This window comes from Anolis carolinensis, chromosome 2, assembly GCF_035594765.1.
Source record: "Anolis carolinensis isolate JA03-04 chromosome 2, rAnoCar3.1.pri, whole genome shotgun sequence".
NCBI lineage: Eukaryota > Metazoa > Chordata > Lepidosauria > Squamata > Dactyloidae > Anolis > Anolis carolinensis.
In genome coordinates, this window is record NC_085842.1 from 256,753,082 (window position 1) to 256,768,376 (window position 15,295).

At 38.1% G+C, this 15,295-nt stretch overlaps 1 protein-coding gene across 12 annotated transcripts in view; it reads right to left on the bottom strand.

Moving 5' to 3' along the window:
• The window catches only part of sema4d (semaphorin 4D), a 144,221-nt gene that overhangs the window by 17,848 nt on the left and 111,078 nt on the right, over window positions 1-15,295 (bottom strand). For 5 of the 12 annotated variants that reach the window (XR_010003450.1, XR_010003452.1, XR_010003451.1 and 2 more), the window contains exons 12-17: window positions 15,134-15,290; window positions 11,571-11,793; window positions 10,202-10,317; window positions 8,384-8,556; window positions 4,714-4,757; window positions 2,174-2,500 (exon numbers count right to left, since the gene is read on the bottom strand). Coding sequence is in view for 8 of the 12 variants with exons in the window: in XM_062972112.1 (XP_062828182.1) it covers window positions 2,174-2,500; window positions 4,714-4,757; window positions 8,384-8,556; window positions 10,202-10,317; window positions 11,571-11,793; window positions 15,134-15,290 (1,040 nt within the window). In the remaining 4 variants the exon portion in view is untranslated. Of the gene's footprint in view, window positions 1-52; window positions 2,501-4,713; window positions 4,758-8,383; window positions 8,557-10,201; window positions 10,318-11,570; window positions 11,794-15,133; window positions 15,291-15,295 lie in introns of those variants that run through there. The other 7 variants (XM_062972110.1, XM_062972108.1, XM_062972109.1 and 4 more) reach the window with 2 other exon arrangements.

Here is a 15,295-nt window from a genome sequence, read left to right on the forward strand (position 1 = left end):
CGGCTTAGTCTATAAAGTTGTCAAAATGCTCAGTAACAAGGATAGAAAACAATTACTTTCAATATTTCTTTAATCATTTTTCATATATATATTTACACACACAGTCAAAATTAAAAATAGAAAAATAAAAGCAAAATTAATCATACAAAATATAAAACTGTCGGCACTAATTCTGTCTAGGGTGGGTTGGCAAAGATTTCAACAGAAATTAAGAAAAAGGAATCTCAGGACATACTACCTACGCAACAATGAAATCCCATCTGTTTCTAAACCTTGTATTTCTTACATAGAGCACAGGAGAGACACAAGACAGTGAGATAACAAGTATTAAAACTTTACAGCACAAAGGAGCTTTACAGACAAAATAGTGCTGTTGTGAGCTACATTGAGTAGAGAGTTCCAAGAGAAAGAATGTGGTCCAATACCAGGATAGTTCTCATCTATTTGTTTTAGCTCTGGTTGCTTTTTAAAAATGTTGGAGGATGTTGTGAAGAAAATGTGAAAATAGTTGGTAAAGCTGGCTATTTGTGGTGGTAAGTGGGCAGATCTGACTGCTTTCCAATTGTGAAAGAAGCTGAAAAATAGATCACATCCTCAAGCAGTCTCTTTCAGGATGCCCAGGAAAACATTTGACAAGTTCTGCATTGCATCCAGAAGACATATGCTTCTCACAATGAAGTGTTCCAGTGACTACTGTTTACTTACAATAATCCACTTTTTAAAAACCTTATAAAATCCAATCAATGTGGCAGTTTCCAATTTCATTTTAAAAATATCTCTTTACTAAAATGAAGTCTCCCATAATAAAAAACAAACAAACAAAAACATTAAGCACTCAAAAAGAGATTTCCACCTTGACAGCTCTAGAAAGAAAAAAGCATTTAACCAAAGCATATCCCTGAGAACCTTAAGCAAATCTAGCCAGATTTGTCCCAATATACACCATAGTCTACTAAGGTACACTACCAATTTGTTTTTTTTAAAAAGCCCAACATTTCCTTCACCAATAAAACTTACCAGACAAAATACAATTACTGCATTTACATAAGCATTAGAAATCACTAGTTGCAAAGAAATGTCTCAATCTGGACAAAAAGGCTATCATTTACCAATCTGATAAACTAAATATCATTTCCAATTTGGAATTAAACTGAAATTAGATTTTTAATGGCAGTTAAGTATGCACAGCCTTGAGCTACTTACATCCTTTTTGGCATGGCTCTGCATTAAAGAGTTAATTTTTACCTTCTATGAAAAAAGAGAAATTAATTCAAATGGTAGGTTCGAGTGTTAAATCATCCTGCAAATGTGGCAGTGAGTGGGAGTGAAGAAATTCACCATGTGAAATCATAACTGGCCATTGAAAATGAGGAAAAAAAAGACAAAAACATAAAAAATAAAAATGTAACACAATGCAAAATTGTCTGCTTTATCCAGGTGTGAACTGACAATGTGTCACCAGTAAAAATTGACCTTGTAGCCCTTTCTGACCCAGTTATCACATCAAAAAGTGAATGTGCTCAAAAATAGACAATCTGGAATAACAGTACTTTCATTAACGAAGTTGAGGATTTTCTTCTTTAATCACCCTCAGCGTCTGAGTCAGCAAATTTCAATTCACATTTCACATCAAAAGGTTTGTCCTTCATTTCTTTGTAAGAATGTGAATGTTCCTCATCATGTTGGACATGGCCATTTCCATAGTCTGCTTCCGTCTCATAGCCTGTATCATGTGCTGGCTTTGTATGGTCCCCACTTTGGGTCATGAGGCTGCCTGGCTCCACCAGTGTCTCTTTCACACTTTGCTCACAATCAGAAAAATCTGCCTTGGGTTTCTTCTTCCCAAGTAACATGGCAGAGCGAAATTTCAGACACGTGTCTGGCAAGAACCCATTGTAACAGTTATAGGCAAACAGACACAAGAAGAGCACAAAAAAGAGCAGAAAAAGAAACATCAAAAGCGAATTATCATTTGCCTTCAGGAAGAGGGTCTTCTCAGGAACCTCGGCAAGTGAATTTGAGTGTTCAATGTCAGAGACAGTGCTCATGAGGTCGGGGACAACATGATTTGTGACTAGCCTGGATGTTGCAATGGATACAATTGGAGTGGTTGAAGTGTGACCAGCGGACCCCTGGGTAGCTATAACTGATGCTTTGAGCGCTTCTCCGTTACCTTCAGTCCGAGTGGTTGGCGGGGTTGGGCTCAGAGTGGTCTGCTGAATTTTTTTCAGTTCCAAAACATGTTTAGCTAACACCTGGGAAAACTTCTGATTCTTCACTTCTTCTTCTGACAGGCACTGATACACACCACTGTCTCCCTCAGACAAATTGAAGATGAGCAGAGCTTTCTCCAGAAGACGGTACTTGGGACTTTCCACCTTTAAGACATCATCCTTGAATTTCCAAACCACTTGGGCCAGGTTGGACTTCTGAGAACATTTCAGCTCTGCAGTGCTCCCATGCTTGAAAGTATGCTGCAGAGAATGCTCTCTGGCTTTATCTGGAACAGCAAAATAAATGTGTACGAGATCAGAACTGAGTTTTTAAAAATTGCCTGGGAGGCTGGTTCAGCTATGCAGAAAAATATCTAGCTCACATTCAAACCTCAGTTAGCTTGACAACTATATTTAGAGTGGTATGCCATTTTGCCTACCACCACTGGTAGACACCATCTTTTATTAATGTTGGTGAATTGCAAAGGGATCACTGAAAATAACCCTTCCTCATAGATTACTTTTGCACTGGCAGTACAGATGTGTATCATAAGGCAGCACTTTCAACTAGTATAAGGTACTTGGGCTAGGAGGAAACGTCATCTTCCCACACAAATATCTATGGAATAACCTAAACTGCGGTAATTAAAGAAAAAAGTGAAGAAAAAGAAATGTGTGAACTTATCAGAAAGGGTTTTGTGTGCAGTTAAAACCCAGTTACATATGAAGGCTACACTAAGTATTATGAAGGTACCCAGAAAGAAAAACAGCAACACAGATTCCTCCTAATAAAATGAAGACAGTCATGCATAGACCACAAAAAACAAAGTAGGGAGAGAGGGAAAATGAAATACATTATTTCATGGGATATTAATAATCCAAAATATATCTTCTCTGAGCCATCACTTTGTACCTTAACAGTACTACAAAGAAAGAACAGAGTTGTAAAATCAGAAGGAGGTGATTTAACACTGCTGGCACTACAAAAATGAGTAAATGTATAGCCTATTAAGGCAACAACATCAGTGCTCACATGCACTGCACATCACTACACTTTGTGCTGTGTAGAATCCCATTTAACCAAGGACTTTAGCTTGGAAAATTACTTCTGAGAACTACAGCCTTTCCAATGTCATAATCTGCAGCTGTAACCCAAAAAAGTAACTTCTGCAAGCTTTGTAAAGGAAAAGGTGATGAGAACTGCTATACAGGCAGTGTCCAAGTTACAGACATATGGCTCCTAGTTACAAACTGGGGTGAGACAACAGGAAGTGAGAGGAAATCTACCTCTAGGAAGAGAAATAAACTCATGTAAGTTATCATGGAAAAAGGTTCTCCACTGAAGCTTGGTCACTAATTCTTGTTTCCATGACAACCCAACATTTTCAAAATCCAATGGTCACAGGGACAGAAAGTGAGGTGAAACCTGGACAGGGGTACAGGCAGCAAAACAAACACCACAGCTGTGTTAACCCTTCCCTTGCTATCTAAAACTAAAAAATGGCTGGAATTACAATTAAAATGTACATGTTCTGACTTACATTCAAATTCAACTTAAGAACAAACCTACAGAACCGGTGTTTTTTGTAACCCCGGGATTGCCTGAACAGTAGTTTAGTGTGTGATCATAACAAGCTCAAGATTTGTGCAAGACTCTAGGAATAAATTTAGGAATTTCTACCACATTCTGTCTACAATATAGTTTCCCTCAATATATTGACACTAGTAAGACTGTACAAAAAGGAAAACTAAGATCTGCCTCTTTCTCAAACATTAATTTCATCTGTTTGAAGCATCATCCCCGAGTATATAGCATTTGTTCTTTTTGAAAGCATACTATTTCTCAAATAATCTGCTTTAGTTTCAGTTGGTTGAATCACATTACACGTTGATGCTGATTTTAGAAATCTCAAGTCAAAGTAAAGACACTGTCTTTTAATTGACCACTCTAAGGACCATTCCCCAAGTAATTATGATACAAATTACATTATTCTGTTCACTGAACCCAGACTAGAAGAGTATTCACCATCTTTAAATTCACATACAGGCTGACTCATTTCCAAGATGTGGGTTCATAGAGGCTATCCTTGGCAGAGTTCAAGAACCAGCACTTTTTAAGAACCACATTGGGCACTATTCCTTATATCTGCCATGATTTGAACAGAGCTTGGAAAAATAATTTGCACAATTTTGCTGCTTTTTGTTGAGTTGCTATGATTGCATGAATAATAGCAGCTCCTTGTACAGTTATCTTAACTGAATGTTGCCTAACTTGTGAGCTGAGCAGTGTCTTCCGTGCTATAGTACGTGAACAATATATAGCAATAATAATAATAATAATAACAATAAAGCAAAAAATCACAAACATTTTATTCTAACATAAACTTAACATTGAATGGACATACAAAGCTGCATGCAAAGGAACTGAGATGTACTTATTACAAAATGTCTAAGACATTTCTATTATTATTACTCAGCCTCTTTAAAAAACAAAGCTTACCTGTACAAGACGAGGCATCTCCACCAATGTTTTGAATCCAGTCCCTAAAAACAGTAAGAAAACAAGCAATGATTCAATTTACTTGTCACAGTTCCTCTATGTATTAATTTATCCCACTATATCCACCAACAATATTATTTCTTCTAATTGAACACAAAGTCAGCACTGGTGGCAGTCCATAGCATCTGAGCATGTGATGTAGTAGGAAGGGAAAAAATAAATGCATGTGACAACCTTCCTTTAAACCAGTGGTTCTCAATCTGTGGGTCCCCAGGTGTTTTGGCTTACAACTCCCAGAAATCCCAGCCAGTTTACCAGCTGTTAGGATTTCTGGAAGTTGAAGGCCAAAACATCTGGGGACCCACAGGTTGAGAACCACTGCTAAACCAAAAGTGGGCAGAGAGAGGCTTAACGGTAAACTTATCCTACATTTCCAGAGTTGTGGGGGAAGAGGTGTGACATTTTGACAAGGGTTCCAGGGACAAAATATGGCCCTGGAAGTCCCTTCTCCACACTTGATTATTGATCTCCTACAAAGATCAATAATCTAAACTAAGTTTAAAAATGCGATGACATTGTGGATAGTTGATGTTCTGCAAACCAGGAATCACCATAGATCTTTGGAACTATGTGAAAGCCAGCAGCAAAATGGTCTGAATTGATGTTCATTTCTCAGCAAATTTTAAGAGCTAGGTAACACTTACTTCAAAATCTTTTAATAGGAACATTTTCAAGACATATCCATTTCTCATACTGTAGCTTTGTTTGTTTCTTTGATTGATTGATTTAAGGTCTGAGCTCATAGAGGAAAGCAAAATAATGAGTCTGGGTTGGACAGACAGTCCAGAATTCTAATTAATGGTACATAGCTATAGTGAGTTTTCCGTGAAGGAAGACAAATCACTGTGGTATTGCTGGTGATTTGTCTGCTCATGTAGGAAAATGACAAGGCATGCCTGCTGGATGTCAGGGCACTCTAAAAAGAGGATGACAAGATTTGCTCAAACTGTTCACAGCCACCAGCCTGTCCTTACAATGGCTTGACCTTGCTATCAAAATCCTTGAGGGCCCTCAGGAGGCCTCCAGACAGGGCCTTCAACACTAATAGAGGTTTGAAAAGGGACTTTTGAGCTACAACTCCCAAAGTCCCCCAACTAGCATTGTGGCCAGGCTTGTAATTCAAAATGTCTAACTTTTCTAAGCTCTGTCCTCCAAGCACTTATGAACAACAAAATTCTGAAATGCCTGAAGCCAAGCAATGTACATATATGATGTCTTTTTGCTTCCTGTACTGGAAGCTTGGAATGACCAAAGCCAAATAAAGATTAAGAAATTTGAAACTAAAAAGCTTCTATTTGTGACTCTTTCACCCACTGGAGTTCAGGTTTTCTCTAGCCAGTCCCTGACAGTATTGTTGTCTCATATATCTCAACTATTACTTTCCATGTTCTTTTGGACATAATTTGTAATTTCCAAAGCATCTATTTAAAAAAGTAAACACTTTTTCTTTTTCCATTTAGTTTTCAACTCCTGTATTCTTTACTTTTATCCTCATTATTCTTATAATTCCAAGTTCTGTCAACTAGAACTTGGATAAAGGGGGAACAAAAGTCTAAAAGTGACAGGAATTACTTTGTATTAATATGCATAGTTGATGCTTTACAGGGCAGAATTCAACTTCTTAAGGACTTAAATCCTGGCAACCACAATCAGCAGAGATATTTCTCCTTAATGTCTCACTATCAAATAACAGACAACTACAATTCAAAGTAAAGGAAACTGAGTAGGTGGACTAAACATAATATATAATAATCATGGGGTTTTTTTTCCAGCTCCCCTCAACTTGTTGCAAACATAGGGAATGGTACTTTGGGCAACTATGGCTCATGCTAGCCATATTGGCTGAGAAATTTGGAGAGGTCTATCTTTTTTACACATGTTTTCCAAGCTCTAACATTCTGAACCATGGATATGGACTTAAGCAGACTGGTTTCCATGCCTTTCTTCCCTCGCAGTTCTCCCACATCTGATCAGTGCTGATCAGGAGACCATGTGCTCTCCAGTGAACAAAAGAGTTTATAATTCTGCAATTTTCATCTCACCCTTCTTCCCACACCTTCCCTCTGACTCAAACAGAAATCCCCAACTTTCGATAACATGGGGAAGGGTTAACACCCGTGTGATGTTTGTTTTGCTATCTGTGCCCCTGTTCAGAAGATTTCACCACACTTTCTGTCCCTGTGATACTTGGATTTTGAACATTTTGGCTTGTTGTAGAAACAAGGATTGGTGATAAAGCTTCAATTGAGACGCCTTATCCCCATGATAACTCTTTCAAGAGTGGATGTCCCTTCCTAGAATTAGATTTCTTTCACTTCCTGTTGTCTCATCCCCGTTCTTAACTATGAGGAATTTGTAAGTCATATGTTTGTAACTCGGGGCCTGCATATAGTTTGCTTTTATATATGCCTCCTAGTGCTTTGGTAGGTAGATAAGCTACAAATTATGAAACAAGTACAGAAAACCAACACAAAATGAACGGTAAACAATAATTATGAAGATAGTGTATCTTGTCATACTGGTATGTAGTGTGGAGATATAATTTATATAATTAAGGATATTATAGATGGTTTTGAAATAGCAAGGCAGGTTAGTGTGGTTCGAAGTAACCTAACTAGATGTTAAATATGCATCCAAGAAGTGCACTCTAATCTGAGCAACATGTTCTCTCAATCTGTTTCTCAAATAGAGCATGAAATATATATCTAAAAAGCACAGTCATTGTGAATGGTTGCACTGGAGTAGGCTAGGGAAACACATAAGTTCTGAAAAATTATAACACTCTTTTCTGTCATGAACAGGTACAATTCATTGCAATGTAGAAACACAGCCAATGGTTTGCATGTTTCAGGGGGAGAGAACAATGTAAGAGACAGTATTTACTTGTCAGCCCACAATTCTATGCTAAGATAATCTGTGAAAATCATAAATTACATAAACTAAGAGTCTTTGCATGAGCCCTTAATTTCATTACTCACTCTTGTGCCAGTGAGAGTAACATCACAACTGTGTCTTCCCGCTTTGGAGCAAACCTTATTCAACTCAATAGCACTTGCTTTTCGGGAAATCTCTTTCTCATCTTCCCCATGCCTTTTCAGATTTTGCCAGAGACTGCCCCTATGCCAAAAGGTTTCTTTCAGTAGCCTCAAGAACAGGGATGGGCAAATTGTGGCTCTGGGGCCAAATGGATGTTTATGGCCCTCAGTCATCTAGAATCCCCTTCCTCAGGCTATAAACCAGGGGTGAATTGTTTCTAATGGATGGCACCAGAAGCAGTAATTTGCTTTTTAAATAGGTTGCAGACACCTCTACACAGAGTGACATAATTTAAAAACAAAAACAGGGGACAATTCACACGACACACTTATCATTCTATGATTCCAGTTTAACTGCCATGGCTGCATCCTATGGAATTGGGGGCTTATTGTTTGGAATTTGAGTTCTCTGACTGGGAATTCTAAAGACCCTTCTGAATCCTGTCTCGAGATTCTCAGAATGCTGGATTTGCAACCGGAAGAATGCAGGTTGCAAATCCTGTATTTGCATGTAATTATTTACATGCAAATGAATGTAATTATTTAACTCCTCACTTTATCTGCTTGGTTCTTACCTCTCAGTCTCACTTTCTTTGAAGATATCCACACAAGAGGATGCCTGGGGATTCCAAGCACAGTATGGATCTCTCGCCAGAACACAGTCCACACAAGAGCTATACTTCTCACAAAACGCAACAGAAGACTGGACAACTCCTGCATTGGATCCAGCATAGAGATATTGCTTGCCCTATAGAAAGTGGAAGAGAGGGAAATGGAATATGGAAGTGGTCAAAAAGATGGCAACTTTTTTCTTACTCACTTTAGGTTCCAGACATGCTTATTATTTGTTGTCATGCGGTCTAGTTGCAACTGTACCACATATTCCCTAATCTACAGTTAATTCCAATTTATCTGAACAAGGCTTTATTGGAAAATGTGCAATGCTTTCTCTTTTTGGCTGCTCTGTTAAATGAGGAGAGGGGAATTCCCTTTTCTTCCTAAAGATGTACAAAGAGAAGGTGTGTGCCCTGCTTCCACACAATGTCATCTGCAGTGCATAGAAGTACAGATGGAAAGCAGGTGTGTCTGTAGTGGTGAAAAGCCTATTGGGTTATCTCCTGGTCTATCTATGGGAAGGCTGCACAAGAAATTCTGCTTTCTCTTTTATCTATGTTGTTCCCAGATTAGAACCACAAGCTTCATCTCAACAGAAGAGAGCGTACAGGTATATGTCATTGATTAAGCTGAATAAGCTTATCACAAAGAACTAGACTGGGTTGCTCTGAAGATATATCAGAATAATGTTACCTTGATTTACATAATTTAATGTTGCCTCTTATTGGTTGTAGTAGTTTAAGCCTAATACAAACTGTGACTATACGCACACTAAGACGCAACACCAGCAACTCACTTCTTACTAAGTTTGAGCAAAAACAGTTGGTATTCTGTGATCCTCCAGATGGTGTCTGACTGCAAATCCCAGCAGTTCTAGCCAGCATAACCAATGGGAAGGAATACTGAGAGCTGCAGTTCAACATCTGGAGGACTGCACAATTCCCAACCCAATAGGTGAGGGTTCATACAGTACATTGCAGCTAATTTTCTGTCACCCTCACTACACGCCCCTTCCTTGTTGTTGCTACACCATGCTTTCTCAACTGGGAAACAGCTTCTGGTGTCATTTAATCTTTTGTCTTGTAAAGCAGGCAGCTCTTTCACTACTATTTCCTATTAGAAAATAATACTTTTCAATTATGAATGTGCTATAGCTCTGCACACTCCTTGGAGAACAATCCCATTTATAAAGAAGCAGCCATTAAACAAGGGGGGCAGCAAAACCAGTAACTGTGCTAACTAGGAGATTCTAGGTGATGTAGTCTAAAAGATAATTTTCCTAAGTTTGAGATTGCTTTGTATCATAGGAACCTGCTTCACATCAAATCTGATTACTGGTCCACGCAACCTACTCTGATCAACAGCAGTTCTGCAGTTTTTCACACATGCCTTCACCACCACCTATTACCTGGTCATTTTAAATGGGAGATGCCAAGGACTAAGTCAAGAATTTTTTTACAATGTATGCAATGCATGTGCTTTACAACAGAATATGTCATTGCTCCCTAAATTCAGAAACTGTACTCAAATAAAAACAGCTGCCATAGGGCTAAACAAAAAGATTCTTCAGCATCTCAAGAAAACAGTAGTTTTTGGGAATCCTCCAGTCTAAAAGCTGATCCAAATCTACCTTTTGGTTGGTGAAGGACATCCGTTTCACAGTACAGCTAACAACAGCTTGCATCAGACATGACCAAAGTCAACAACTACTTCTTTTCCTGCTCTGAAATGTGTATATGTCTATTACATCCCAACATCCTAATCTCAGTCAGCCTTACCTTTTTTGAAGAAAGCAACAAAGTCTGAATAGGCTCAAAATTAGGGAACAGTTGAATTTCTTCAATAATGTGCATTCCATTTTCATAGCTGATGGCTTTGTGAAGGGCTCCTCGATCTGAAACAACACAGATACATGCAATTTTTTTCAAAGAGAAGACTGGTTATACTAGGGTCTTCAGATGTGACTTCTGATTTCTTACCATTTGATTTCAGCAGCTATGTGCCTCTTTTGCTTTTCATAGTGTTTTTGACTGCACAACTCTCACTACCTACAGCAATCTTTATTTTCTAGAAAATTTCACCTTATACTTTAAGTCTTTTCTCAAAAGCCAGCCATCGTGTCTAGAATATTTTGTGAACTGACATATAAAAAGGAGTATTTCCATGGAGTATCTTTAGCTGAGAAAATAGGACATAGACATTCCTCTTGTCAAATTTCAAAAGCCCCCTGATCAGAAAAATTTGCCCTCCTCCAAGTAATCTTTGCTATAGGGCGAGTAAAGGGACTACCCTACATTTGGATCTGGTCAGCCAAACACAGGCATGTGGCACCTGTTATACTATTCCAAAGGGAAGATGTTTCACAGTCACTATTACTATATTGTTCTCAAATTTGTTAACTAATAGATGATTTGATGTTGATTTGAGAGAAAAATACTTATTTTACAAGACAAAAAAACCCCCAGTGCACAAGTTTCAATTCTGCAAATGAACTTCTGTTGAGTGTTGTATTGATTTTTTTCAGCTGTGGCCTCTTTGTTTATACACTGCCACAAGAAGAACAAATAAACACATGTCTCATTATTAATGGAAGCTTAAAGGGGAACAACAAAGTTTAAATAAATTGAGGGCACTTCGACATCCAGGCCTGAATCTGCAAGTACATCAACGCTAAAAATGTGACATTTCAGAGATATAAAAAACCATAGCCAGCACAAGCTGAATCTCCACTCCTAAATCTGCCACAGCCTGATTATATGAAGCCACTGAACCTCATAAGAGAAACACTTCTTGTAAGACCCTGGGTACTTTTGAGAGGCTACAACTCCTAAGATTCCGCAGCCAACATCATCATTGGAAGATGCATGAGAGGAACCTTTCTAGGATGTTTCTTCTGTTGAAATGTAATATGCTGTAGAAGATCAGTTCTAGGCCATTAAGAGTCTAAAAGATTTTGAACTTTAGGCACTCCATTGTATGCCTCTGTGTTTTACAAGAATTTTTTCTGTTATTTGGTACATGAAGTCAGTCTCTGTCCCACTGGCAATTTCGGTCAGCTGCAAAACCTTGGATGTCTTGAATCAGTTTCATTATTAGCATTTTATCTTAGTGTGATAGTATCAAGTTTTCAAAGCATAAAAATCTCACCTGTACTGATGAACATGACATCGTACAAAGTGCCATTCAGCGCTCGGACTTGGTCTACCACAATCTGTGTATACTTCACATCTCTCTTTACCAGTTTTGGTTTGTCTCCTATTGGAATTACAGAGTCATCCATCAGAGGATGGTCTTTCACAAACTGTAATGTTTTGTCAGGTAAGTTGAGTGTTGTATTGATTTTTTCATCTCTGGCCTCTTTGTTTATACACTGCCACAAGAAGAACAAATAAACATGTCTCATTATTAATGGCTTAAAAGAGAACAACAAACTTTAAATAAGTAATTGAGTAATGCATACTAAAATTATTAGAGTACAGTGTTCCCTCACTTATCGTGGGGGTTAGGTTCCAGGACCACACGCAATAAGTGAAAATCCGCAAAGTAGGAACACTATATTTATTTTAATATTTATACACTATTTTAGTAGTTATATACTATTTTAAGTCTTTATCAACCAATCGTGTGTTGATAAATCGCCTCCTTCTCCTCCCGTTGCTGCTTGGGCTCCTTTTTCTCTCTCTTTGGCTTCTCCTTCCTCAGGCTGTAAATTGTAATTTTTTATTATTTCTAATAGTCTTTTAGAGTTTATTGAAAAACCGCAAAACAGCAAATCCGCAAAAAGTGAACTGCGAAGTAGTGAGGAAACATTGTATTCATTAAATTAAAACTTATATTATTTGCAAATATTACTGATTAGTATTAGCAAAACTTACTAATATTAATAACAGTGTCTATAATTGACTAGACTTTCAGTAAAAACAAAAGCAATTTGACTTTATTTGTTGTTTAAGCCAGAGATTAATACTAACAGCTTATGCTACTGTCAGCATTTATACAGGCAATCTCAGAGTTACACACATTCGATTTACAAACAACTCATAGATAAGAACAGGGATGAGACAACAGGAAGTAAGAGAAATCTATCCCTCTGAAGGGAATTTCATTCCTGGAAGAGTTATCATAGGGAAAAGGTGTCTCCATTGAAGCTTTATCACCAATCCTGGTTTCCATAACAAACTACAATTTTTTCAAAATTCAATTATCACAGGGACAGAAAGTGCGGTGAAATCTTCTGAACAAGGGCACAGACATCAAAGCAAACACCACAGGGGTGTTAACCCTTCCCGATGCCATTCAAACCTTAAACATGTACCTGTTCTGATTCAGCTTAAGAACAAGCCTACCTATTGTGTTCGTAACTTGGGATATACCTGTATATTGTTGCCTTCCCTGGGGGTTTCTAATGCTTGTTTCAAATATTATCCGTTCATATGAAATGACACTCAGATTTAGCAGTATTATACAAATTGGGATTTTCCCAGGGTGTTTTTGAAACATCTTTAAACTCCAAATGCACTAAAATGCACAAAAATCTTAAAGGAAAATAAACCCATAAATTATACAATGTGACCCAATTTAAAAAGTATCTTAGATTTCAAACATCACATTTTCTCCCAAACAGTATTTCTAAATCTACTTGCTTTCTTCCAAGGTCAGAATTAAACATGTCTAAAATATTATTTTAGGGAATTGGAATTAAACACCTCTTCAGATGTTGTACTACAAGCACCACCATCCCTACCCATGCCAATGATGAGGGATGCTGGGAGTTGCAGTCCAAAAACATGCAAGGCAGTCTTTCAGGTAACCTGGCTCCAAGATTTTAAGGGCCCCAAATAGTTATGCACATCATCTACTGTACATCTGTAAACATGCAACGTACGGGTTTAGATCCCAGAAGTCATCACAGCAACATCTAAATGCAGACACAGGTAAAACATTTGCATCTGTCTCTAAACTGGGTCTCTTAAATAATGAAACAACCAATTAGCCTCCTAGGGCTGTGCTTTCTAGGCTAAATTGGAAAGGATGTAGCTGGGGAACAAAAGATAGCACAGAAAAACCCTGCAAGAGCACTGGCTTATGATTTCAGTCACTGCCCTTCCTGGCTCTGCTTTTTTTTTTCCATGATAAGGGGATTTGCAAAGTATGCACAAAAAGTTGAATGGCACAAGCCACAGCTTGGAAAAGAGGCAGTATTTTGATCTTGAAGAAGGATCTGCATAAAGACTCCAGAAGAACTGTATAAATCAGACATTCCTCAAAAAGAAAACTGAGTGTGCCACTGTCTTTTAACCACCCATTCTACTTCAAGTAAGCACTTGTAAATTACAGCAACGAAAGAGTACAGTCAAAAACAATGAGTTTGGAACCTGTCTGAAACCTTTGTCTCAGCTCATTATTTTCCTCCATTTCTCAAATGGAACAGTGAATAGCCAAGATGACATTTGCTCCCCCTCCTTTCACATCAGAGATGACAAAAGAAAAAAAAGTTTTTTTTCCTTCTTTTTCTGCTTGGCACATTAAGCACTATCTCCCAAGAGCTCCCAAACTACTTTGAGACATTAACCTTGTTGTGCTTTAATTATTACTTCTAAGAAAAGTGATCAAAGCAAGTTTATAAGAGAGAGGTCTACCCAGAAGAACCTTCATTCTCTGTTTGGCATAACAATTCCATCTAGCTCCCCCCTCCCCGATTCTTATGGCTGAACTGTCCAGGATAGTGCCAATAAAAACTTAAAACTTCATACAAACTCCTATTTGCTCTTCTAATTGGTTTATAAGAAAACTGGGGTTTTTAACTCTCCATTTGGTTTGCTTCAAAAAGCTTTATTTTCCCCTCTCATTTCTAAAATGCTCTTATAATTCTACAAAACTCAACATAATTCCATCTGGTTTTGAAATATCCCAGTAATTTGACAACTGCCATGCATCCATTCTTTCTTTGTAAGTAACATATGCTCAGAAGTTGTTTTTATTTGCTGTCTAGTTGATCTCCATTCATGGCAACCCTACAAATGAGAGACCTTTGAAAGTTCCCATCATCAACTGCCCTGCTTGGTGTGGTTTCCTTGATTTGAATCAATCAATCTGTAAAGTGTTTTCTGTATTTTCTACTTCCTCCCCAAGTATTATCCTCATTTCCAGTTCTCATATCCAGTTCTCGATATGTTAAACATACAAGATCAGGTTGGATCTACACTACCATATAATCCAGATTCTGAATCTAGATTATCTGCTTTGAACTGGATTATAGTAGTTTACCCTTTCCCCACCCCCACTCTCATCTCCTGGTGCGTCATTTTTTCACACTAGGAGGGTGCAAAGAGGACCATAATGGCAGCCGGGTTACATTTTTAAAACTTTTTAAAGCGGTTCTTTTGGGGTTTTGGGGGAGATGGTTGTGTGAATTAGGCCCAGGAATCACATGACACAGTACCGAGGCCCAATCCACACTGGGCGCACACCTGGTAAGACCCGAATCTTATCTAAGATCTAGATCTTACCAAGTGCTTAATTAATTTGGAACAAAGCAAGGAAACCCTGCTTTGTTCTGAATTAATTCGATTTTACAGGAAGCATAGTTTGGACGCCTCTGGTAAAACCAAGACAGGTCACAGTTTTAAGGCCTGTCTGGATGGGCACTGAATAAAAAAATGCCCTATACTGTAAGAATAATCATAACCTTTTAGTTTGTCCATACTTACTGCACCAGGTCTTGGTTTTGGAATTTCTCCATTATATCGTAGCCATTTTGTGTGGGACTGTTCAACTGTGGTACTCTGCATGTACTTCCCTTTGGTGAAAACATCCTCCACTGTAGAGATGTTATAGGCACACACTGCTGAAAGACCCACATTGTTCCTTTT